Source organism: Polypterus senegalus, chromosome 12 (genome assembly GCF_016835505.1).
Source record: "Polypterus senegalus isolate Bchr_013 chromosome 12, ASM1683550v1, whole genome shotgun sequence".
Lineage (NCBI taxonomy): Eukaryota > Metazoa > Chordata > Cladistia > Polypteriformes > Polypteridae > Polypterus > Polypterus senegalus.
In genome coordinates this window covers 59,369,784-59,396,886 of record NC_053165.1, presented here as the reverse complement: position 1 = coordinate 59,396,886, position 27,103 = coordinate 59,369,784, and the positions used below count along the sequence as shown (strand labels likewise).

Sequence of the window (27,103 nt, the reverse complement as noted above, 5' to 3'; positions counted from 1 at the left end):
TAGCCCCTTTTTGTGACAGCCAAGACCATGCTGGTTGATAGAATTGGCACTGTACAAAGGGTTAATGTGCAAGAGAGGTTCAGCTGTCATCCTTCATTTTGTTCAAACACACCACCATTCTATCGTGATACACATAACATGAGACGTCAGAATAAAAAAAAAAAATAAATTAAAAAAAGTAAAAAACAAAGCTAACCTTTTACAAGTATCGCACATTTACACCGGCTGTTACACAATGAAATCAAATGTATGTTTTTATTCTAAAATAGTAAGAATAAAACACAGTTGACTACTCAAAACGGACTCATCAGGGATCGAACCCATGAAGTTTTGATTACCAGTCAAGTGCTGATACTATTGCGCCACCGAAGCAGTCGTAGTAAATGTGTGTCAATGTCACACACTAATGCGTGTTGTATTTCTGAATAAAAGCGCACTTGTTCTATTGTATTTGTACCATTTGTGAAAGTGTTTCTTTGATATTTGGACTTCAGGCTTCAAACATTATAAACTTCATTTCTACATTTTGTCAATTATTACTAAAACATGAAAAACGTTTCTTTAACGATGTGTTTACATATATCGTTGTAGACACGGAGCATACTATATCATTATTTAGAACAAATGCATTTTATGTATTTATAAAAGGTGCGATTTTGCTTGACTTCACTCTATAAAACTCCAAGCAACTGACACGCATGTAAACAGAATTGAACTGAGAAAACTGTGCGCCGGTGGGGGATGTGATAGCAGACTGCTTGCTGCTTATCAACACATTTACAGGACAAAAAACGCTGATGGAGAGGTGAGAAGCGATTTAACGTGGGACGGATCTATGGGTTTTTTCATTCGTAGGCTCTGATAATTCTAGTGTTAAGGTAAAATGGCCTTAAGACAGCCCTGTGCGCTTACAAACATATCCAGTTACTGAAGGTTGTAAATTTCTTTTTTTAGATGATAATTTGCTCTAAAAACCACACTGATTTGGTATTTGACATGAGGAACATGAACACTGGTTTCCAAACAAATGCCAACCACATCAAAAACAGATATTTCCAATTAAATAATAGTATAAAAATGTTGTCATTAACACTAACACACACTTTAAATTGGGTAATTTTTTGCGTAAATCACAAGTACATGACCATTTTATTAACTCATATCTAAAAAAAACACAAGGTTCAGACAAGAAGCATAGAGGATTCAAACTCAAGGTTTTCTTTAGTGGATAGGATGACTCCTATTCAGGGTCACAGGGAGCTGGAGCATTTAACAGCAGCACTGGCCCGAAAGTAGAAACCAGTATTCTGACTGAACAGGGAGCTAGGCCAGGTCAGGGTCCACAAACATTCACACGAACACTAGTCAAATTAGAGGCATCAGTTAACCTAACCAGAAGGTCATTGGGAAAATGGGAGAAAACACTACAGAATCAAAAGGGAGAATGTGCAAACTTCACACATACTATTGTGTGTACTTTCATTGTCAAAGTTTTTAAATTAAAGCATATTGAGAAAGCAGTAGAGAAACATGCATTTTTAAAGTGAATAATTCATAAACATCATCTTTAAAAAGGACAATTAAAAAGATTTTTTTTGGGTTTTAGAAACAACTTTCCCTCTGCAAGTGCTCATCCTTGACTGCTATTGTTTCTTTCAAGCACTGTCCAGCGCAATCACTGGTAACATCTTGACTCACTCCACATCTATGCACTTCTCTTCCCTTTATCCACTTTCTTTTGACCACCTTCCAAGAACGATTAGCTAAGAAAGATTTTCAAATCAAGCCTTTCACCATTTGTCCATTTTCTACCACACTTGCCCAGTTCAGGGTCATTTCATTTCATTCCTACAGCACTGGCACATGGCAACCACAAACCCTGAATGCGTGCCACTATTATGTAAACTGTAGTCCACTCAGTTGAATTTGCATGTTCTCCCAGTGTCTGCGTGGGTTTCCTCCGGATGCTCCGGTTTCCTCTCACAGTCCAAAGACATGCAGGCTAGGTGGATTGGTGATTCTAAATTGGCCCTAGTGTGTGCTTGGTGCGTAGGTTTGTGTGTGACCTGCGGTGGGCTGGCACCCTGCCTGGGATTGGTTCCTGCCTTTTACCCTGTGTTGGCTGGGATTGGCTCCAGCAGACCCCCGTGACCCTGTGTTCGGATTCAGCGGGTTGGAAAATGGATGGATGGAAAAATATCACAAAACAGCACATGCCTAGAATTATGCACAGAACCAAATGATCAAAAACATTTGGAATGTACATTAAAAACTAGCCAATAAAGTTAAGATAGACTCCAATTTGAATTTTCCCATGTCGATTTCCAACACCAGCTCCCCAAAACCGACACAGACAGACACCAGGCACACATTCAGCAAGACATTTGGGCTTTATTCAGTGGGAAACGCTTCCCACACCGTTTCCCACAGCTCAGTATAGTACAAAAGCACCATTAATAAAAGCACACAGCACTTTTTCTTCTCCATCTGTCTGTCTCCACTCCTCCTGGCAAGCTTCATCTTATCTCTCCCGACTCTGGCTCCATGAATGAACTGAGGCAGTGCCTTTTATGTTGAACCCAGGAACACTTCAGGTGGCCCATCAGCATGATCTGTAGGTCCTCCCAGGTGTGATAGAAGCCCAATGTATTAGGGCTATGTCCCTCCTGCAGCAGACCCTGGCGTCACCCACAGAATCCAACTGGGCTGTACTGAACTCCCATGTAAACCTGTGAGACCCCCGAGGCACCTCTGCAACCCAGGGGGAGGCTGTAATCTAGTGCTCCAGGGAAGGTAATGCCTTGTGCCATGTTAATTCCCCTGGTCCATCCATTATGGAGACGTCCCAGCCAGAAAAAGGACCCCACCATACAAACAAACTCTTAAGAACAGAAATTTAATGCACATTAAGAAATTTAAAATAAATTTTTGGATTTTTAGATTTAAGATACTCAGCTGAACTCTTGCCTTCAACTGTAAAATCAAAAGGGCTGCGGTACGGAGTAGCCTTTAAACCTTAGGGTAAGGGGGTCAGTTTCAGGGCTGTACAAAATCTTTGGGTCACCAGATCATCCTAGATCTTTCTGCTGTCCCTTGGGACCACTGCAAACATCTCTCAATTAAGAAGTTCTTAACTATATCCTCTGCGTTAACAGATGTGTGGCCTATCCTTTGAGTCTAACTTAATGAAACCACGCTGGCTTTGTGCCAGACACCAATATCTTTTCAGTCAATTTACTGCTCCCAAAGAGTCTACTCACCGGGAACACTACACATGGGTTAGGTACCCCACCATTTAAAAAAATTGGAATTATGAGTAATTTACCATTTAGTTTGCAAGTACTTATATTTCTGTGTGGGTTTCCTCCGACAGTTCAAAGACCTGCAGGTTGGGTGGACTGGTGATACTATATTGACCCTAGTGGACTTTGTCAAGAGGTTTACTTACCTTGGCAGTGACATTCATGTCTCTGGTGACCCTTCCTATGAAGTCAGTAGACGGATTGTAAGAGCATAGGGGATGGGGGTCATGAGGTCGCTGGAAAGGGGTGTGTGGCGCTCCCGATATCTATGCAAAAGGATGAAGGTCAAGTCTTTTGAGTTATGGTGCTTCCTGTTTTGCAATATGGACACTATCTAGTGACAGAAGACGAAGACTGGACTCTTTTGCTACTGTGTCTCTCCAGAAAAACATTGGTTTGACTTTGTGTCGAATGAGCAGTTGCTCATGGAGTCCCGAATTAGGCACATTACCTGCATTGTGAGGGAGCATAAGTTACGGCACTACGGACATGTGGCGCAATTCCCCGAGGGTGATCCGGCTCGTAGGATCCTCATTGTTGGGAATACGAGTGGCTGGACCAGGCCAAGGGGACACCCACGTAACACCTGGCTGCGGCAGATAGGTCATTTCCAAAGAGGGTGGGACTGGACCATGTGTCTGCCTGGGGGGTGCCAACCGGGAACCTGAGTTGTTTTGTTGTGTAATGGGTGCAGCAACGCACTGTACCAGTGCATGCTTCCCAACTTGACTTGTGTGTGTTCGTTCAGCCTGCGATGGTCTGATACCTTGTCCATGCGATTGTTCCTACTCTGCACCTTGTGTTTGTTGGGGTGGGCTCCAGACCCCTGTGATCATGGTCTAGGTTAAACATGCTTAGAAAATGGTATGATTATTTTTGTTGACTTTTACAATTTATTTAGCACAAATAGTCAAACTCCACAGCAGGCTACATTTAAAATGAATACTGTCAATGGATTTGTATTAAAGAAATGGTAGTCAGGCAGAATCTCTATCTGTTTAAGAAAATGTTGAGCCAATTGGCTTTTAACATTCCCATCAGTTTTGTTCTGTATGAAAATACGAGACTTCACTACAAATACAACACTTATTTTAAAGGTAGTTAATTATGCCTCTCTGAAAAATCAGTAAGACATTAAGTATACATAATTACAAAAAAACTATAAGACAAGGACTAATTTAAAAGGACCTGAAATTGGGTGATGATTAAGGATTATTAAGGTGACAAAAAGATGGCAGGCACAGAGCAAAGCTATGAATTTTTGTGCAGAGGGAGCAAACTTTAAAAACACAGGCAAGTCAAAAATGCTTTGTTAAAATAATTAGTAAAATTCATTGTTAAATTATCAATGGCTTCAACATATTTCTTCAATATGTCTTTCTCATTTTAAAACAATGAAAAGGCATTAGTATACAAAAATATTCTTATGAAATATTTCTGTATTTATAATTTTTTATTTAAGACTTTGGAGGAGACACCAAAGTTACATGCTTAAAAACAATGTGCTATAAGAAAGCAAGAAAAACTGGTAACAATATTAACAGACACATTTTTACACACTTCAAAGACAAGGGGTCAGGGGGTGGTGGGGGTGGCAGCAGAAATCCTGTTCCCGGTCTTAGCAAAACGACATTCCAACCAATCTTCAGGAAAACAATTGCCCAGCATCTGGCCAAGAATCACAACACACATCCTGCATGAGCTCAAGCTCCATTTCCTGTGCTATAAAGAAATGGGCGTAACTTTACATCCTTAAAAAATAAACCTGCTAAAAATCTACCATAAGCCAATCTATTACCTAATATTTAACAAACTAAGATGATCTCCCATTTTCTAACATACATGTTTCATGTCTGCTTGAATGAGCATCTGTGATCAATTCATTCTTACATATACCAAATGTTAGGCCAACGGGCAGCATTCAGATTATGCAGTATCAGCATGCTGTGCTGAGGAACCCTCTAATAAGGAGAGATATCAACTTCAGAAAAATACTGAAACACCTTAACAAGAAACCTCAGGATGGGCATATACATATATGCATCAGTATTTAAAAATTAAAAACGATTCACCACATTTTAGGCAGAAATGCGACATAGGAAGGTGATGCAGAAAACAGGGTTAGAGGCTACTAAAGTTCTCACTAAGAGGAAATTTCTTCATTTTGTCTCATACTGGAATAAAAAAGGGAGCATATTTTTTTTCAGGATGTTGATTCTCATTATATTCTTAATGTAATACACTACTGTGGCTGTCTGTTTGTCTGTCCAGAATTTTAAATCACCTGTAGCTCATAAACCGTTTGACCTATTGACCTGATATTTGGTACACATACTATGTGACATCTACTTTCTGCTTTCGGAGTGATGATTCACTTTCAAGGTTATTCCTCTTTTTATTTTATTTTATTGTAGAATCAACTTTCTGCAGCAGCAAGCAGAGTGGCTGTGCGGCACATGTGTACAGATGCCGTTCTCATCCCTATCACCTTTGCCGTCACTTCCCCTACCTCTTCATATCTTAAAATCATTCTTGAGGCAGATTGAAGAAGCTAGGGTGGAGAAAAGAGAGCTCCTCAGGAAGCAGCAAGCACATCAACTTCTGAGGAAACGAATGCTAAACGTACAGAGAAAGAGTATTAAAATTATGAATGCTCAAGTGGATTCTGCAGTGCGCCATTACTAGTTTGCCAATATTCATGTACTCTGTGCATGACATGACCAATATAGGATCACACTGCAATTATAATTTGGTAATTTAAGTCATTTGATATTGTTTAGATTGTTATCAGGACAGATTAACAACATAAAACTTAAACAAGATGGCATCTGGTAGCCATATTTTGTGAATTTAGTATGTTTAAGAAATGAATTGGGCAGTAACAGAAATACATATACATTTGAAATGCATGTAATCCTGCATATGTTAATGCTTTGTGAGGTCTTCCTATAGCCATACACCAACTATTTCACACAAAATCACCAATAGCAAAATCTTGGGTTTACCTGTGAAGGAGATTTTGAAACTTTGATATTCTGTTAATATAAAACCTGAACACTCAAACTTAACACACAGAACTTCAAATTGGCATGTCGTTACACAGTTGTAAAATTAGATTTCTTACAAAACCTTCAGTGGTATATCCTGTGCAATGGGCAATAAATAAGCAGATGAATATCTGTTAGAATGTGTCGATGTTTAACAAACAACCTGTTTAACTATTCAAAGACTGGCTTCCCTGTGTTATAAATGCTCTCTTTCTAAATGGAATTTTGAAATTTGGCTGAATAGTGCATGTACACTGTGCTACCAGGTCTAAGCCATTCTATAACAAATGGGAATCCATTGGGATTCAACAACTGCTGAATACTTTATATTAAAAAATGAAAATTAAAAATAAAGTGACTCCTGTTTCCACAAAAATGACCAATTTATTACTGTTATAGCAAAATAACACTATATTATCCTGAGCAAATACTTTGCATAACATCATAAAATATACCTCAGATTTGCTTACCCTACTACAGGTATGTGCTCAGCTTCTTACAAAAAGACTCAACTCCTTGAGGGTGCCTAAGCCAATCAACTTTAAAATGGTTATTATCAAATCAAATATAAAAAACACTCTGAAGCAACAACAAGGAGGAATAAAACTCTGAAGGTCCTTCATTTCTATAAACAATATCAACTCATGTTTTTGATGAAAATTACAAAATGAAACTATGTTGAGGCTTATGATCTAGCCTTTTAGAATAACAGACAGACAGATATTTATTTGGTTTGCAGATATTTATTTTGGTTGGCTTTTTACAGAAGTTCTTTAAATATATACATACATAAATTGGAAGATAAACAATATACACACTATGATCTGAACACACATGAATGACTAAAAAGCAAGGCAAGGGGAAAAAAAAAAAAAAAAACCACAAGCATTTTGAACAAAACTGTTCTTCCAACAAATTCCCAAAGGGTAGGAGTGGTAGAATCTTCACTCAATAAAATAATCAAGGAAACTGCTCAGAAACTGATTCCAGAGATAACAATGTTGCCTTTTTTAAATCCATCCTCAAAAGCTACCATTTCCTTTGACTCTTCAACTGGATTCATATTTCAGATTTGATAAACAGGATAATTGCCAAAGATATACAACTACTTTTAACATATGCTGATCTAACTGTGTATATAACATTTGTCTTTAGTAAATGCCATCTCCAATTGCTTTGCAACTACAAAGCTGTGAAGTACCGGTTAATATTTTAACTGAGATCTTCAATCTTAGGGTATTTTTCTCCATATGGAATCAAACACTGGCCTTCACACTCCCAACTCCATTATGGACATGCCACAAACAACACAAACTAGCTAAGCCAACACTGATCTTCTGCTTGCTGCACAACTGCTTCAGTCAGCTGAGGTATTACTGCACTGATACAGACTCCCACAGTTGCAAAACCGGCAGATTAAATGACATGCGATGGGTCATATCATGATTTAAAGATGAAACTGAACCAGAAATCAGATGTTTTAAGGGTGAATGCCTTAGGTAATAGGCTGCAAAAAGACATCACTGCAGAAAACATAAAACTACACCCCATAAAATATAAACATAAGTGAAATGCATTCCATTCCTATACGTACAACATTAAAGCCTGATATAGTGCTGCTGGTATGACTGGCTTAAAATTCTGAAGTTTTCCCTTAGGATAACTAAAGTATCTATGTATCTAGAAACCAACTGACCCAAGAATCTCAAAAGACAGACTAGCTTACTCCAGGCTCTAAGCACAGTATATTTTGCATAAATAAGCGACTCCCTTTTTCTGCCCAAAATGCATTTCTTTTGGAGTCTCCCGTCAGCTTCCCAAACTGTTGAACTTGGAGGAGTCTGCATAAGTCACTTTCCTATTTATCTGAAAGGTATGGACTGCAGTTCCAAAATCTATTTTTTTTTTTAAACTAGTAGCCTGCAGGTAATTATAAAGGGATCATGTAGTTCATGAAGACAAAACTAAATCATCAATTAGAAAGTAAGTAGTTTAAAAATAATACAGAGGTTAAAGTTTGGGAGCATGCACTGGATTACAGCATGTTGTCACACTCACCACACAATTAACCACCTGCATCGGACCCGACTGCAGCCGTGCAGCAGGCGACACTTCAGCACCACGCTGGAACAGTGAGAGTTTTTTCTTTTTTTGGTGGTGGGTGGAGTCCCAATCCTTCCACTAACCCTCAAGTTTTCCCTCTAAGTTGGAGGACCTGCTTGCAGGGCTGGACAGCAATTAAATTAACTAGGAGAGCAGTTAACTTATATAAACAAACATTTTATTTATGGAGTAGTTGAGGAGCAGCACAGAAAACCCTTTAAGTGGTTTTAAGATGTACTTTGTTTATTTTTCCTGCTCATACCTGAGCAAAACAATGTAGCTACTGACATAAGCAACTGCAAAATGAAAGCTCTTTTCAAAGAGGTTCCCATTTTATGTGATACAATGCTCACATCAACATATTCCCAGGAAAAGACAGATAGGAAATGAGGACTATATCTCTACAGTACTCACAGAGCTACAGATTAAAATTGAAAGTTCTGCTTTGATACCAAACAGTTAACTAATAAATTACATATACACTGTCAATCTGGTTCTATGATTAGGAATAATGTGTGATTTCGTCAGTCATTGTGCCTGCATACAAGGCTTAGGAGTGTAGGGCTGCAACAACATGTCTGCTTACATGTTCTATTTAGTTCAGCTAGTACCACATATTATTTACTATCTACTGTAATCCAATCATGTACTTCAGTAAAATTTGTTTAGAGCATTTTATGAACTATTTAAGAAACACAACATAAAACAACCTACAGCACTCCATCTTAACTGACACTTCATATGAAATAAAACAGCAAGTAAAATAAGGGATTAAGCACAGGCTCAGCAGGTTTAGTATACAATTAAATTAATGGGGAAAAAAAAAAACAAAAAAAAAACACTCTTAATTGAGCCCCTTTAACAGAATGTAATTTTTAACCAATTGAAATATAGAACATTTTTTTCTGAACGGGTGATCAAAGATGGATTGGGAGTCTTCCACATGAGCAAAAGAATCCTTGGTTTAAGTGTTGTACTGTAGTATATTATATGCAACTTTGCGTAGTACACTTTTTCTCCCTTCTGTTAGTACCCAAACATTGCTATTAAGGTGATAGGAATTATTTTAAAAACACAGGTTATTTGAGAGATATATGTCTTTCCAAAATATGTGACCTAGTGACACAGGTGCCTAATGATATTGCTCACAAGTTGAATCTTGCCCCAGGTACATTTTAAACAATTTTAGAGGACATAAATGTAAAAATGTTTTAGTTAAAGTAGGCCATGCTTAATGCATATTTTAGTAGAGTATATTTCATAAATGGCCAAGTTCCACTCTTTTGCTGAAAGTTTAGTTAAAGAGATCTCTTCCTCCTCATACCTCAAAAAAATAACACATTTGTTTCCTTGATATACTCTGGAGATGCATATCTGCCTGAAAATGTGGCCAATGTCAGTTCCATATCTTTAGTAAATGGTGACCCACTGGATTGCTAGTAAATTAACCATAATTAGTGTTGGCTGAAACACAGAGCACCGCATACAGAGAGGATTTAGAACATGGCTAGTCAGGCAGGACTAATAAGGTTCATGTCATTCAATTAGTGTGTAACTATAAAATTTATTTTGACTCTGCTAATAAAGCAATTAAAATTTGGTTTATGCAAATAATTAGTCTTTTCGAAATCATGATTGATCTAGTAATATATAGACCAAGTTTACTATTTCAGGTACTCCACAGTCTTTTTAAATTATATATCAATGTTTATTAAGACTGATATCTAATCAATAAGCCTATCAAATGTTCATTGCAAATAAACCCAAAATCATCCAAAATATTGCAAAGTTACAAAAATACAAATGTATTTTTTACCTTGCAGGATAGTGAAATGTACTGTTTTAATACACTTAACATTTCATCAATAAGCAAAATTGCTACTCAAGGTTACTTACAACTTTCTAGTTTTCTTTTTTTTTTTGCACCCTGAAGCGGACATAGTGAAACTGTGTTAACACATACATCAGATCTGCACTTCATTTTTTACAGCACATACACTTTTACCCTAAATAGCGTTTTTAAGTTTGCAAGCTTGCTTTGCATGTGTGTGTGGGAAAGAGCTGGGGGGATGCCAGTATATCATAGGGCGCACACACACACACTTCCAAGCCAGCATGGAATTGCTAAATAACCAAGGTGGTGAATATGCTCCTACAAGACCAATATACACATGAACACAAAGAAAACATACTAACTCTTTAAATGGCGAGGCATTAACAATAACCAATAAACAGCAATTTCACCCAAATAAAAAAAATGTAAAGAAGGAATTCACTTCCAGATACACACAGGGTCACAAATAAAATAGTGTGGAATGCAATCCCACCTTTTTAAGTTTAAATGAACCTGTGTTGTATGCTTTAATTTCTGTTACACAAATTAAATATTAAATAAGGAAAATATTTGTATCTAGTAAGTTCAGTGAAATGTAACGTCATGCGCCAGTAGCTGTCAAAAGTACTTATTTTGTCTTTGTGCATCAGTGAGCTTTATGAGAGCAAATCAAGTACTAAATTTAAACTTTTCATTAAGCGTAAAGCACTAACAGCACACACTAGTATGATGAAATCTACACTAAGTACAGAAAATTTAGAAGAGTAACAAATTAAGCAAAAAAGCAGAGATTCCTTCTAAATATTGTACATTTTGTGTGCGAGTTTGCAATAACAGCAATTTTCTAAAAACAGGTATTGGGGTTTGGGAGTTTTACATTTTTTGTGGGAGGGGATGTAGAAAGGGTAAGGGTTTGGTAACATCTCTCCAGATTAAAATAAACATGGGAAAGTGGTCTATCAATGCAACATGTCTGAGCACAATCCAAGATTAGACAAAAAGATGGAATCTCAGATAAAATCTGTAATCCAGCTAGACAATTAAATTGTTATCCCAAAATTGTTGAGGGAAAAAAAAAATTGGTAACTTCGATGACATGCCAGGTGTAAACTTTGTAAGCACTAATGAAATCTGGAGTAGCACATGGGCTGATGGGAACTGTAGTCCCCATGTTGAACATTTTCCACTAGGTTGCAGATAAGATGACAGGGTGGGGAGGGTAATATATCTAAGGCCAATGTCATACTAATTATAAATGCTGTATATCTATCAGAAAGTTGCTAATCTCTACATGATGTTTCACAAGTGTAAGATTTCACAGAGAAAAAGGGCTTGCCAGCTTAAGCAAATGTGGGCAATCTGCAGAAGTTAAAAGAAAGGAGCAAAGTAAGAAAAAGACATGTATAGTAAGCATGTTATAAAGCTTAAGTAAGCACAGTCAATCTCATGCAACCGATCTAGTAAGAAAGGTATTCAATCTAAAGGTGTTAAAGAAAATAAAGACAGGTATTAAATCAGCTGTAGAAAGAAAAAAAATCTCATGACCCAAGGACAATTAAGACAGACTTGAGCATGTTACTTCATTTGAGGCTCTCACTGAAGACCATTAGCCAAGCTTCCACACACTCTATTCACTACAGCCTTAAAATACATCCCACTTCCCTGTATTCCTCCCAAGATACTTATAAATAAAAACAGATGGCTGTCCTAATGTGAGTCTGGCTTTATTTTACAAAGCACCTTGTACCATCAGCAGTGTTCACAAAAAAAAAAAAAAACTCTTTACAAAGCAAACACATAAACCTTACAACTTTGGACAGCCGTGTAACATTCACATTGAAATGCAGCACCGCTTTACTGAAAACTACTGGATGGACTGATTTCCCCGACACTTGGATAAGCTTAGCTCCCTGTAATGTAAATGTGAGATGTAATTCACATCAACACAATGTGCAACATAGGGGGGGAAAGGCAATTCTTTTAATAGATTTACAGCTGAAACACAGGCAATAAGTAACTTGGTTATGGTCCTAAAGTGGGGCATTCAAGAAAGACTAAATTGGAACATCCTAGTTTACAGTCTAACTCACATTCCTCTTGGGAATACTTCATAAGACAAGAAAAGTAAAATTTGGTTTTACATTTTTCCAAAAAGCCTAAAAGGAAGGAGGTTGTTTATATTTTTGATGACTGTGCAAAAGAAGAAAGTGCCACAGTCCAAATCATAGAAGAAGCAAAAACTGTGTGCTGTGCATTTAAAAGAAAAAAAATGCTTGGGTTAACTGTCCACTCTGGAAAACACACTGAGAACTAAAAGTATATGATCTGTCAAAAGCTGACTAACCAAAGGAAGTCTACAAATATAAAAAGGTAGCAGCTCAAACACATTTCTAACCAGAAGAAAGACATTTGAGCTTTATGGCACCTTTCATATGATACTTCCAGTAATGCTGGTTAAATGTTCCGGACAATTGTGATTCGTGATAGGTATTACTTTTATCATATCAACAAATTTTTGACACTAGTAGAAATAAAACAGCACACAACGGGCAAACATTTAAAACACCCATCAAATCTGCTAAAAAAACAGTAACATGCTAACACACAAACTTCCCTTATAACACTTTATTTAAATGTTGGCTTAACCACCACATCAAGTGCCTCATTTCAGTCCTGTTCAGTACTGTTAATAAATAACCAGCAGTGGAAAAGAAAACAGCAGCTCAACAGGCTTCAAACAAGTACTGTAGCATGCCTGAAATAGCACTAGGAACTGAGAGACAGGGACTCTGCTGTTACCTGGTGCTTGCTCAGCAGATGAGATAGCAGGCCAACTAGGAGCTAAATAAAGGACATGAAAAAACAGCACCCAGTTAGGCCAGACATACAAGACCCTTCATCACGGCTGCAGTTCCTAGTATTCCTGACAGCCAGTATCACACAGAGAAAGTGCACAGTCCAGGCCTCCACTACATGTAAAACATGTATATATTTATTAAAAACAAACAAAAAACTTATTTACATTCATCCCCTAATTAAACACCCTAAATAACTGAGAAGGCTAATGACATTCCAAAGGGAGTTATAAATAAAAGATTTAAAGCAAACTTTGAATACTAGAAGCCAGCACCAGTTAAAATAGAAAAGCAGCTTATGTACCAACACCATAACCAGAAACTACAAGCTATACAACCCTCAAACATACTTTAATCTCACAGTACAACTTCTGCTTTAAGGAATTCAAGGCCTCCCGTCAACGGCTGTGCATTCAAAGTATTCTTTCTGTAGGCCAGAATGAGAACACTGGAGCCCTGTTTATTCTGGCCTTTCAATTCTGGATGCTATTTATGGTCAGGAACCAAAAAGGAGTGATCCTCAGTTTCCAACTACGTTGCTGACCTTTACTGAATCACAAGAATATGTTTTCTTAAATATCAGGGGGTAGGCTAGACAATTCACTTAACGAATTAAACCACAAACTACAGTCAGCCAAGCGGGAGGGGATGAAAGAACTAGAAAACGTGGTTTTGTTTTTCGGCCATAGTAAAAATGGGAGCAAATACTTACAGGGACTTTTCATAAACTAATAAAAGCCAAAACACAGGGACAGAAAATATAAAATAACTCATTCAGTCATTATCTTAACAGTCTTAAAGAGTGTATAATCTTGTGTCAAATTCTAGCTGGATTCTAATATGGAAAAACAGGAATCATAAAATAAATCTCAAAAAAAACTTAACTAGTCTACAACAAAAGTGAAAAAAAAAATCTAGAATTATCCAAATGTAAAATGTTTGGATATTTAAGAAAGAGAACAAAAACTATGTCGGTAATCTACTGCAGAAGTTTCAAGCACCATTCTGCGTCGCTCACCCACCCAAATTACTTGAAGACCACTGGATAAGGATGATTTAGGCCCTTTCCTAGCAGCACTGGACACAATTGAACAGAGATCTGATTGCGGTACAGGACACGCATGCACACACATTCACTTGTATACAATACACCACTGCAATGCTCAAGGAATAATCACAGTGTCTAAAAAACCCAAACAAAGGCAGCATCCAAAAGCAACAAACACAACATATTGTGTTTTAAGGTTAAACAACTGAAGGTCAGATTTTCCCAAAATATCCCAAGGACACAAAACAACTTTTCTAACCACAATTTACTGAACTTGGTTAAATTAAAACAAAATATGCTTTTCATTTATGTCTTTATTTGCCTGCAAACTGCTTTATGGTGTAAAAAAAAATAATATTCATTCCCTACCAGCAGAGCTGCCAACATCCTATGGAATTTTATTATTAAAAACTGGTGACGTGAAAGATCAATCCCACGTAAATTCCTTAAATTCTTCATATCAGAGAGAAACATGGAAGAACAGTTCATCTTCAGATACACTGAGCTGAACAACAGCTACCAACATTCAACTTAAGTTTATTATTATACAGCACTCTTCACTGAGTGCAGGTGCAGAGCACTGTTACAAGATCTCCGGTAAAATGAAAGCATAGATTTTATAAATTACTAAATACAGAATTAGTACATGTAAAAGACACAGACAGTTTAAAACACACAGAAAACAAACTAGAAACTGATTAACTTACATGAAAACCAACAACATTACAGACAACAAGTTGTAGGACAAACTTTTGGTAGTAAGATACTTAAGCATAATGGTTATAAAGATGGATTTTAAATGTCTTACTGTAGGTGCTGGTTCAATTAACATATCACAACTGATAAAACAGTAAGCAGGTTGCACTAACTTCCTTTGCCAGCGCATGTGTGAATTACTGTAAATTACAATAAAGCCATATTGTTTGCCTATAATGAGCATCACTCCCAACGTCTTTGAGTGGTTTAATGTACACAGCCTCAGTTGCATTATCTATGCCAAGTAATGGTGGGACACAGCATTAAGCACTACTGACTCAAAGCACATGGACCCCATTTTCATTCCTAACTAGGATACTTTCTGCATCTACTCCCCCACCACCTCCCAAATCGTGTGTCTTGCCGGACTACAAATGCATGAGGCAATTGAAATTGCCACTTTCCTCACTGAGTGAGAATGTGCCTGGTGTCCAAGCAGGAGTTGTGCCTGCCATTTTAACCAAAGAGAATGTGCCATGGGGATCAATGGATGTTACAACAATCCACTCACACAGCTGACTTACCCCTCCCGTTCCCTTTTTTGGAGAAAACAAAAAATATAATTTTAAAAAAGCGAGTTGCTAGTAATTCTATGCGCACAACTAGCAGCAGGGCCAAGCGCAAACTTAGATCAAATGCATCAATAGCGAAGAATATTAAAAATGTAATGAAAACTATGATGTCAAAAGAAGAAAGCACAGAAAAGTACAACTTAAGAATAAACCGAAACAATTAAATTTTTTTTACAGAAGGTGTTTTTTTTTTATTTCAAAAATCAAACATGAAAGGCGTGACTTGGGTGGAGATGAGGAAGCCTTTGGCTTTCTGAACGTCTGCTGACCCAAAAACTTCTACGTGCCGCACCTCAATTCCGCTTCATGGCATGCACTTTCACCAAAATTATCTCGAAAACTGCTGCCTCCGGGCCCAGTCAGGTAAAGTAAACTTGGCAAAAGAAAAAAAGTTTACTGCACAAATGAACGAAAACCGAAAAATAAAAAAATCAAAGGCTAAACAACCCCGTTTTATTCGGTGTAGGACAGCCTGTCAGATAAGTTGCTCCCGATCAAATCATCCAAAGGAATGCAACTCACAACAAACTTGGGAGAAAACAGGCGACTCTGGAGAGCTGCCGCTCGGGTCCATTTGTTTAAATGCTGAGGACGACGCAGGCTAAATGTTAGGCGGGGGGTACGATGCACTACTCCCACAAAAATGCCTAAGTAACTTACAGAATTCGACTTCTGGGCAACAAGATCAGACGGTGGGCACATCATACAGCAAAGAAGCACGTGGGGAAAAAAAATAAATAAATTGAAATTAAAGGGTATGAATGGAAGATAACGAACCTACGCAACTTTTGGGAATCCATTTAGCGATTCAAGGAGCGCAGAATAAACCCCCGACTTCCCTCCCACGGGCCCATCTGCAGAACACTGAGCCCGTCGAGCTCCTCACTCCCAAAGTTCTACAAGGAGCGGCCCCCGTGTAGCTCGTCCAGGTGCCTCTCGCCCTTTATCTCAACCCCATCGCTAACCCAGCGGCCTGCCCCAACCAGCTTCTGAGAAAATCGGGAGGATCACTCCACAAGCTGAGCCCTTGCAACCCCAAGACAACTCCTACCGAGATCGTCCATGTCTTTCTAGCGAGGATCCTCAGCGCCCGCGACGAAAACAGCCTTCCAAGAAGAGACACCGCTGCTTGTGATTCCGCGCGGCCACCTCTGAACACATATGCCTGCTGCCTGTAGCACATGGGGGCGTGGCTAGCAACGCTGGCGCCTCCCGCTATGGGCAGGGCGACAAGGAGAGTCTGCTAGTCTGTGTAGAAGCCACGAGTCGGCGTCAATGTGACGACAGGGAATTCACCCCGCCCCGTTATCGTGACGCGTCCTCCTTCGTGGTGCCGCCACGAAACCTCCCGTATGTCACCGGCGAACAAACGGCACAAAATGATTTTGGTGAGAAGGCGGACACCTTTTAAGGAGATGTACATCATCTCCAGTATCAAGGAAACCTCATCAGTGGGGGCGTAAGTGACAAAATGGCATGGAGAGTAACTACAAAGTTACTTTAGTAGTTTTAAATAAATGTATATATCATATACTAAGAAAAAATGCTATTTAAATTTACATTAAATACACTCCCATCTACTTCTCAACCCAGGTTTTGTATTCTAATGTTAAAATAAAATAAGTTCGGCTTTCTAACAACATAAGCAAGGATACTTATTCAAAATTTTTAAAGAAATGGCCGTTTTAATAATCAGGAGGATCGAGTCAGATAAAAAAAAAAAAAAAGTGTCATGATTTGTTTAAATTTCAGGCCGCAGCATGGCTAGTGGGACTCCCTTAACACTTAAGAACCTAAGACTGAAAATCTCAGCCTGGGCACTAGATGTAGGATTTTGGTCCCCAAATATAAAGTGGATATACAGTACACATGCAGACGATGTGAATTATGGAAACTTTATCATTTCTCTATGTGCAGGACTGGTGGATATGCTTTTGATATCTGTTTCCTGTCTTGAAACTTTGAAACCAGTGCTGTCCGGATTGGCTTTGGCCCCATTGATGCTTTTCTCTGGAATGAGATGGTCTGAAAAATTATTATATATTATATAGAAAAGAGGAAATTCACTCTTTACACTTTGCAGTGTAAGACGTGTATATAGTGCTGAAGGTACCTGACCATTTTTTTTTTGGACAGGCAAGAACAATATTAATAAGCTCTCTAGTTCTCCATTTCAACATTATTGAGGTCAAAATGAATACTGCAGGCCTTTGTACAGAGCAATTTAAAAATAAAGGGCCTGGGATGAACTTGACTGGATTGACTTAAGAGTGATTAACATACTGAACTGTTAGATAAAAAAATAAAACTCTGAGAGTTTCATTCATTATGCTTGTTCTTAAGATAATTAAAAGAAAAATGTTTTTGAAAGGATTTAATTCTTTATAATCACCCATTATTTTGCTACTTTCTTGTACTTTATCTTCTCCCATTATGATGTGGGGAGTCTTACTTGTACCAAATGGCACATTTTTGTCATTTTAAGATAAACCTTAATTTCAAATTTGCTTTTTAAAGAAATCCACATTTGAAAACCGATCCTTCAAAACTTATAAACCCTGACAACCAATAGTTCTGGTTTTTTCACTAATTCTTTCAACAGTTTAAACATTTGTAATGTTCACATTTTGAAAAACAGAATTTCAGAAAGTACATCAAAAATGTTTATAAATCACTTTTCAGTCATTTTGAAGTGTAAACCTGTGCAGGATTCACTTTGCAAAATAATAAACAAAATAGAGGTAAATTACCTTTTTTATTATTGCGTACTGTACTAAATTATGACAGGTATAGATGGACAGCTACAATTCTAAGGAAACTGAGAAAATTAAAAAGTTCCATTCTCATAATGTTTCAGTCACTAAAAAATGCAAGAACCTCCATTCGTCTTGATGATACCCATACCGTTCACGACAGCCTCCTCTCCCAGGCATACATCTCTAACAGGAGGTAATATAATGCGCTACATGACGTCAGGCAGGGAAGCAAACAATGAGGGCAAAGATCTCTCTGAGGGCCCTGCCCTAACACAAGTTGGGATAATGCTTTTGCAAAATATGTTGCATTTTCATAATTGCTTTTGCACGATACAGTCTGAAACTTTACTGTTTAGTTTTAAAATATCAATCGTGCCTTTATGTAAATAAAAGTATTTAAAAAAAATGCAGTGCTTAATTGAGCTCTCGTGTCCCCAGGGCATGTCTTCTGCCTGTAGTCTAGGTGTGCCTCTCTGGAACTTGCACAAAAGCCTTCCAGATACTATCAGATCATCAGGATTTATACACCCTTTCTTCAAGTACAGCATAACAGTTTGAGTTTGTTTCAAGTATTGGTTGACTCCAATAGAGCACACTTGTAAACAAACCAACCTGTTTTAAGTTCTGGTCGGCCTCGTCGATAAAACAAGCCTAAGGAAAAGCAGTAACCGTGTTCTATACAGTGATCCAGACCCACATCAGGACACAGCTCGTAGCTCCCTCTTTCGAGAGACATAGCCTGCATGGACATATCTGGGCTGCAAGCCATTTAAAATGCAAGGAGTAACAGGTTTTAGTACTCCACATATATAGCAGAGTTGTGCAAATCCACATAGCTCCCTAGGCAGCAAAATTTCCAGGAACTGCTTAGGAAAACATAAGCAAGCTTGATCATTGGGTGCTGTCCATCATTCCTCCTGCCAAATCTGGAAGAGAGCTGCTCTGTAAGTAGTTCACTTGTCCAAGGAGGCTCCTACTTCCCTCCCCAAGCATTGTAGCAGCTGCCACTGTTCAGTCTGAGGGTGTACCCCATCACAAGGGCCAGTGGGCAGAGAGGAAGCAGCTGAGCTTTCCTTAAGGCTTACCTGGAGAATGCAATTAGCATTCAAACCAACAATTCATCGAATTAACTCTGGACCCCTGGTCTTTTTGGACATGTCAGTGTTCTCTATCAGTCTGTAACAAATTTCCTAAAACAAATGTTCAGTAAGGAAGCATTGACAAAATTTAGAAATTTCTTACTAGTACATATAATTCACAAATTTTCAGGTATTTAAAAAGCTTTCCTTTTATTTCTTCATTTCACGCAAATGATAAAAATGCCACTCAATTTCTACCCCTTCACCCCACAAATGAGATGCTTTTGTATCCTAAACATCAGAAGCTGATTCTTTTGAACTTCTTTTCCTCTTCTTCGGTCAAGGGTTGACTTTTCAGAAGCTTATCCTGTAGCTTGTGGTGTTTACCAATCCCTAGTTTTGGAAGGCCTCTATTTAGTCCCTCAAGAAGTACACAGGCCTTACAGAGTTTCTGGCTGGAAATGTACCCGCAACGGGCACAGTTGCTCTGAATGGGCATGCGCACCTCCTCCTTGACAGACAGATTCTCACCAGAGTGGATCACATCGATGATCGAGCTTGGGCGGATGGACTCGAGATCTTTTAGAAAGCTGCGAGCATGTCCTCTGTAAGCATTGGGGGAATAAATGCATTCAGTGGAGAAGTAGTCCAGTTTCTTAAAATATGCATACAGGACAATCTCTTTCTCATAGGCGTACTTGAGTGGCTTGCAGCGAGGTATGGCCCCCTCACTGCCTGTTGAAATGGCTGTGCAGCGCCGGAGCCTGGCAATATCACCCCGAAGGAAATTCATCAGCACAGTTTCTGCAACATCATCAGCATTATGTCCTAAATTGAACAAACAAACAAACAAATAAATAACTATTTTTTTTGTATCCTTTTTCCTTGCAAAAACTGAGAAAAAAAAAAAAAAACAGATGTGGCGATCATATGACTTCCTCCAAATTTACAACACAAGTATGGTCTATGGTATGAGTTTACCAAAATATATGCAAGACACAATCTTACTGAAGTTTATTTTTCACATTTTAGTCTATCATAAAGGCATAAAACATAACAAGTGTGCAGCTGCTGCGATTACTGAAAGTTTAAATTGAAACACTCAAGCTCTGCATCCAACTCAAAACTCAGAAAGTTCTAATCTATAAGTCAACACATTGTGAACTTTGCAGCAGTGGTTTACTATAAAAAGTTTGAACTTAAGCAGCTTGAAGGTGACCAGCTGGAGTTCACCCAAAGCCTGAAAGCCTGAGACCAAGTTGTTCACAAGAATTGGCCCACTCGTTCAGGTTTCAGCAGAATATGTTCAGTGCTACCAAAAAGTGCTTTTCCATTGAAAATCTGAATTTCACTTTTCATGAAAACACAAATTCCTGTACGTATGAAACATACAGAGAGCCCAAAAGACACGAGTTATTTAAACAAAGTAATCTAAAAAAGTTAAGTCTGCTGCATGATACGAGAAAATATTAAAATACAAATCATATGTGAATCCTGTATAGAATTCTCATTTAAAATTAGAACTTTTCTTCAGTACTTGTTTTTTCTCTCCCTTTTCCAATTAGTGAGGGTTCCTGGACTAATTAAATTAATGAAAATTAATCAATTTTAGATTAATTTTTTGATTCAGTATTAAAACGCAATAACACAATTAAAAGCTACAAATAAATTGTTACTTATTCAAGATTGCCCATTGATTTTATTTGCAGTTGGGACTGTGTTTGGTCTGCAAGATCAGGCCAAATCTGAGCAAAACACCGGGCACCCTGGGGCAGCAATGCTGTCTGTTTCACCTCCATCTGAATTTCTCTCATCTAAAATGAGAACCGAATAAACACAGCAAATTAGAGCAGAAGTCCTAGTAGATGGCTTTCAACATAGTTTGGAGGCAGCTACTGGAATTATCTTTACAATTCTGAGTTTCACAAATTATTCCTACTTTTATTAACTTTTTGGATGTAACTTCTGCGTTGGGTTTTCTGTAACTGACGGCACTGCTACCTTACAACTACAAAACCAAGTCTCAATCCTGAGCCTAGCGACCACAAGTGGAAACCCAGCATGTTCTCTCTACAACTACATGAGTTTCCTCCAAATTATCTGCTTTTGATCCTAAATCCTAAAGAATGGTGTGTGGGATCATCTTACATTTATTCATTTGGCGAAGGCCTTATCCAAAGCAATTTACAACATCTGAGATACAATTGGTTAAATTTCTTTCTCCAATTGGAGCACAGGTGGTTGAAGTGACATGTTCAGGGTCACGCAGTGTTAGTGGTGGGATTTGAACAAACAACCTCTGCGTTTGAAGTCCAAAGCCTTAACTACTGCCCCACACAGAATGGCTTTTTGGAATCTTCTAACTCCAAATTAGAGTCTAAATTGTCATGGGGCCATATACCATGCTGACGCTACAAGGACAAGACCCATCCTCCTACATTAGACAGAGCAGGTACATGACAAGAATGTAATGAACATATGGATTAATTACATAATTTGTCTCTCCTATTTATTCTCGCATTTTTCATTCTCCTTACCAGTGCAAATTTTGTCCACTTCAAGCATCATGGCTCCCCTATCCAGTGCCTGTCTCCGGAAAACCCCGCAGAAGGTGCAGTTGTTCTTCAAACCAACTTGCTTTACAATGGTGTCCATGGTCCAGCCATAAAGCTCCTCGTAAGAAACAATTTTCAGTGGCAATTCATATTGTTTTTGGTTGCGTTTCACAGTCTCCAAAGAGTCGTCCCTGTAACCAGTTATGCCTTCGTCAACAGAGAGCAGTATCAAATTCAAACCATAGTCATACCGCTCATTGAGAACCTTCATGACATGAGCCAGGACAGTAGAATCTTTGCCACCGGATGCCCCGATTCCGACTGTCTCCCCCCTGTTAAACAGCTTGGCAGAGAGAATGCTATGATGTACCTCCTCCTCAAACACCCAAAAAAAGCACTCCTTGCACAGCGAGTGTCCAGTCTTGGGGCGTTTCAGATGTGCTTTCTTGATTTCACAACGGTTACACAGAACAGGCATGCTGGTGTGCACAGGCTTAATTTTCTACTGTAAAAGAATAAAAAAAAAAAACAAAATCAAAATTCAACTACTGGCAAAATAAATGCAAAGCTGCCAGGATGCAACATGTAAAACAGAGGGTCCTAGTGTTGAAAACATTGGATTGTACTTGATGCAGTTACCTCTTCAGAACCTGCCTCTGACTCAACCAGTAAAGATTCCAATTGTAAAAATACAGTATATGGATAAAGTGGTGCTGTAGTGGGTCACTTTACCTTAAGCTATAGTGCTTTTGGGGTGGCAAATCAGCGTATGATTAGTAAAGGGCAGGTTCCAACATTAGTAACTCCTCCAGGGCACACATTTGTGTCCTCATGATCATCTTCCTACCTTATACTGCTGTTCCGTATTGTGCATTTCAGGGAAAAAAAACGGTTTTAGTCGTTGGATACAGAACACTAAAACATTTCACTTTCCTTCCTTTTCAAGACTGTAATAGGTTCATTAAACAGTTACAATGCATACTGATGGGAAAAAGAAATGCAGGACTTGAGGTCAGAGGAGAAGGCAGGCCAAAGCAGCTGCGTTTAAGGGTGGGGTCGTGTAGGAGGTGTGAGCAGAGGTTTTCGCCCCCAAGCAGTTGGGTCATTGTGTCTGCAGGCAGTTTCGGCAGCAATGTCACACCGATGGACCTCGAGCTGATTAGTTCCGGATTGTTCAATTAGACACCAAAGCAGCTTCCGAATGCTTTCCAGATAAACTGCGGGTCTAGTGGCTGAAAGAATTGGGACAAGCGGGACCCGCCACTTTCAATTTCCAAAATATGTCGCACTTCTTTCTTCAATTGGTACAATTTGATAGCCACCTCCATCATTTAAAAGTTCAATTCGACTCACTGACCAGACCGTAACACAACAACCCAAAACACACGAAGGTTTTCTAAATTTGAAATTGTCGTAATCTTTCAAAAGCTGAAAATAACTCCCCTAAACAATGTTTACTTTCAAATTAAAATGCTACCAATTTCTCCAGAATGTCGGCTGAAGAAACTTGACGTTAACAGACAAACGTTTGCTCACGGACTGAAAGAAAAAAACAACTGCTTACATCACGTGTCGAGTTTTTAAATCGATGTACTGTACCAGGTTGTGGCCGAAATACCACACTTCGTAGATTTCAAGTTTTATTTCACCTCCCTACTATGATTTTTTATTCTCGTAAACAAAAGTTACATTATAAGCCCATTACAAAAACACGACACACCACACCGTCGTTCTCACCGGTTTCTTCCAGAAATAACACGCTATAACCCCTTACGTTGGTCGACGGGAAATGTAGTCATTGGGCGTTAGTAAAGCGAATATCCGGATCCTAGAACGACTGTGTCCTTTAACAGGTTCTTTAAAGAAACTACGTTGGCCATAATACTATTCGAAGAACTCACAGGCAATCGTGTCAAGGAGCTTAAAGTGAACCACTCCGAATGAGGATAATGGGGGATATAGATGAAAGCTTGTGCACTTTAAAACATATTGACAGTTCATAAAATTCGCCATTGCAACAACCACGACCCATGTTTTTTCCCTTTGAAATCAAAAAGATAACATGGCACGAATCAGGTGAGTTACTTGTAATCCAGTATGCCGGTATTGTTAAGTCCCTAGAACTGACTCTTAGAACTGGTTCAGTCTGGCCAGTTGTTGGGTGGTTCTTTTTATATGTGGGCATTTTAATTTGTCAAGATTGACTTTATGAGCTTGCTTTGAGATTTCTATAATCCTGTTCCTACGCTTTTTTGATAAGTGCCGGGTAAGAGAGTTATCTAATATCTGATCTTAGATGTTAGCGACAGGACAGTGTATGTAAAGCAATATAGTTTTCAGGTAAGGTCCATGAAGAAATGAAGAAACAAACTAAAAAAAAAAAAAAAAATCACAAAATGTTAGCAAATTACAAAAATGAGGTCCTCTGAGCGCCCTCTAGTGGGGCAGAATGGGTTTGAATGCTTAGGAATGTTCGATCCATCGATGCTTTTAAAAGACTGCCTTATCTTTCAGGGCGGCACGGTAACGCAGTGATTTCCTCTCACAGTCCAAAGCCATGCAGGTTAGGTGCATTCGCGATCTTAAATTGTCCCTAGTGTGTGTGTGTGTGTGTCCCCTATCCGGGATTTGTTCCTGCCTTGCGCCCTGTGGTGGCTGGGATTGGCTCGAACAGACCGCCTTGTCCCTGTGTTAGGATGTAGTGGGTTGTATAATGACCGTCTGACTGTCGTATCTTTCAGTGGCCCGGTTTGTTGTTCACTATTTTACTAGAAAGGAAATGTTGTTATGCATGGGTCTTGACGGACACCCCTTTTGTGCATTGTGATGTCACATGATCTTACTTATTTTCCAGGTTTCCAATTTTCTTTCGTGGCGGCAGTCTCAACGCCTGGTACTCTTCCCAAGCTATCAGTTTTGTTCCAGCCTGTCCTCCGCTGGATTCTGCAGAAGTGAACAAGTTGCATGAGTTAGTCGGTCGGGCGAAAAAGTTATTTGTGATAACGGGTGCCGGGCTTTCCACGGAATCCGGAATTCCAGACTACCGCTCCGAAGGCGTCGGGCTTTACAGCAGGACCCAGAGACGTCCTATTGAACATGCCGAATTTCTGAGGAGCGCCTCTGCCCGACAGAGATACTGGGCACGGAACTTCGCGGGATGGCCACAGTTTTCATCCTATCAGCCAAATTCAGCCCATCTAGCCCTAAAAAACTGTGAGGTCCTGGGCAAACTACACTGGCTAGTGACCCAGAATGTGGATGCATTACATTCAAAGGCTGGCAGTCAGCGCCTGACGGAGCTGCACGGTTGTACGTACCGGTAAAGGCAGTTGATTTCTATTCAGATCATTTTCACCTGTGCGGTCGGAGTGGGTAGTTCACAATAAATAGGATTACAGTGAGTATCAACGTCTGCTTAAAATTAAAATATCGGATAGTATTAAATATTACAGCCTTTAAGAGGTACCAAGTAGCACTATCCACGTAAATTCGTCAATCATTTTCTACTTATAATACAAAATTAAGAATTAAAATTTCAAAGAGTCGCAACTTGTCAAGTTGGGCCGCAATAGTGGCGTGGTAGTGTGGCTAAGAGTTGGGACTTGAGACACGGAGGCTGTGGCTTCAAATCCCACCACTGACGCCGAGTGGCCATGAGTAGGTAACTTCCAGTTATGTAACCTTTATACCTCTAATGTTGTATTCTCCTAGGATTAATCAGAACCGGGTGAAGGTGGTGTTAATGTTCGAGTAAGCCCAGTTTAAAAACTTAAAATGACCTTATTACTCATAGAAATGTCAAGTATAACCAGTGGTGACAAACAAGACTTTTTCCTCATAATGCAGTGCCTGTTAAATATTTTTTTTTTCTCCCTTTACATTCAGTGTAGTCTGTCTGGGTTGTGGAGCTCAATTGTCTAGAAGACAGTTCCAAGATCAACTTCTACAGCTGAACCCTAGCTGGAATGAGAAGGCACAGGAGGTTGCTCCAGATGGAGATGTCCATTTAAGTGAAGAGCAGGTGAAGCATTTTCATGTTCCAGACTGCAATACATGTGGAGGAATCCTTAAGCCAGATGTCACATTTTTTGGCGATACAGTACAACGAGACAAAGTTAACTTCATTTTAGAGCGTCTGGCCGAGGCTGATGCAGTGCTAGTTGCTGGCTCATCTCTACAGGTACTGCTCCAGTAACAAAATATGACATATATATCAAAGACAATGTAAGATTTCGGCTCAGGTCTAGGAAGGTACTTCTATTCTTAAGGTTTGTGTTAACCTGCATACTTAGGAGATCCTCTCATATTGTACAAGAAGCAACAGGAATTTCTAAAAAAATTCTAAAAAGACAAATACATTTTTTTAAAAATAGATTGCAACTTTGAATGATTTGCTACTTGCTCGCTTGTCATTTAGTACAGTCTTAATTGTCTCCTTTCCTTTTCTAGGTTTATTCAGGATACAGGTTTCTCCTTGCTGCTAATGAGAGGAGGTTGCCAATTGCTATAGTTAACATTGGCCCCACCCGAGCAGACCACCTTGCCTGGATGAAGCTTAATGGCCGTTGTGGGGAAGTCCTTCCCTTCATATGGCCAGTATGAAGGAAAGTAACAGCTTTGTCTTCTCTGGGTCATAACACAGTAAGGTGCTAATGAAAAACCACATTTGTTAAATTTTACCATGCAAATCAACAAAAAAAAAAAAAAAACTTTGCTAATAAAGTAGTCTGTTTTGGCTATATTCTCCTCCCTAATTATCTGTTGACACAAAATACTGTATATTTTACAAATTCATTAACATAATGAAAAATAGGGAAGCTACCAATTGTAGTTCTTTACTTTTCATAAGAGAATAGCAAAATTAATGATCCCCTTAGATAAGGACATTAAAAAAAAAAAAGTGATTGAATTCATGTTACGACAAACGAAGGAAAGCGATTTCCCCCAGAGTGACTTTTGCTGTCTTTTTTGAGTTATACATTACTGGGTTTAGACACAAAAAGCTAAAAGGGATGTACTTACAAATAGAAATTTCTTGGTAGAGCACAGAGCTTTTTGAATTTTCTTCCTCTTATCCCATTGTTTTACTCTGCTTCCTCTTGTGGTCTTTATGTCTGAAATACTCAAAAAAAGTGTTTCTGCAGAAAAGGGTGGTGGGATTTTTATTTTTTGCAGTTACTATTTTATTTATTGTAG

General features: G+C 38.7%; 3 protein-coding genes across 12 annotated transcripts in view; 1 reads left to right on the top strand and 2 right to left on the bottom strand.

Moving 5' to 3' along the window:
- Positions 1-16,719, bottom strand: part of LOC120540672 (paxillin-like) — a 71,137-nt gene extending 54,418 nt beyond the window's left edge. For 2 of the 5 annotated variants that reach the window (XM_039771621.1, XM_039771622.1), the window contains exon 1: positions 16,569-16,719. In XM_039771621.1, the coding sequence (XP_039627555.1) occupies positions 16,569-16,581 (13 nt within the window). In that variant the 5' untranslated portion in view covers positions 16,582-16,719. The remainder of the gene's footprint in view (positions 1-16,568) is intronic. The other 3 variants (XM_039771624.1, XM_039771625.1, XM_039771626.1) reach the window with 3 other exon arrangements.
- Positions 16,720-19,543: 2,824 nt separating this feature from the next.
- On the bottom strand, positions 19,544-27,017 carry ctu1 (cytosolic thiouridylase subunit 1 homolog (S. pombe)). 5 transcript variants are annotated; one of them, XM_039771615.1, is made up of 3 exons: positions 26,930-27,017; positions 21,890-22,412; positions 19,544-20,180 (listed from the first exon to the last, which is right to left on the bottom strand). In XM_039771615.1, the coding sequence occupies exons 2-3, from the start codon at positions 22,383-22,385 to the stop codon at positions 19,651-19,653; spliced, it is 1,026 nt and encodes a 341-aa protein (XP_039627549.1). In that variant the 5' UTR covers positions 22,386-22,412; positions 26,930-27,017; the 3' UTR covers positions 19,544-19,650. The 5 variants fall into 5 exon arrangements, with proteins under 5 accessions (XP_039627549.1, XP_039627547.1, XP_039627546.1 ...); XM_039771613.1 differs by lacking the exon at positions 26,930-27,017 and adding an exon at positions 23,645-23,724; XM_039771612.1 differs by lacking the exon at positions 26,930-27,017 and adding an exon at positions 23,472-23,638.
- sirt4 (sirtuin 4) lies at positions 23,762-26,807 on the top strand. 2 transcript variants are annotated; one of them, XM_039771618.1, is made up of 4 exons: positions 23,762-23,983; positions 24,762-25,226; positions 25,793-26,087; positions 26,357-26,807. In XM_039771618.1, the coding sequence occupies exons 1-4, from the start codon at positions 23,970-23,972 to the stop codon at positions 26,507-26,509; spliced, it is 927 nt and encodes a 308-aa protein (XP_039627552.1). In that variant the 5' UTR covers positions 23,762-23,969; the 3' UTR covers positions 26,510-26,807. The 2 variants fall into 2 exon arrangements, with proteins under 2 accessions (XP_039627552.1, XP_039627551.1); XM_039771617.1 differs by lacking the exon at positions 23,762-23,983 and adding an exon at positions 24,022-24,470.
- Positions 27,018-27,103: the final 86 nt, after the last annotated feature.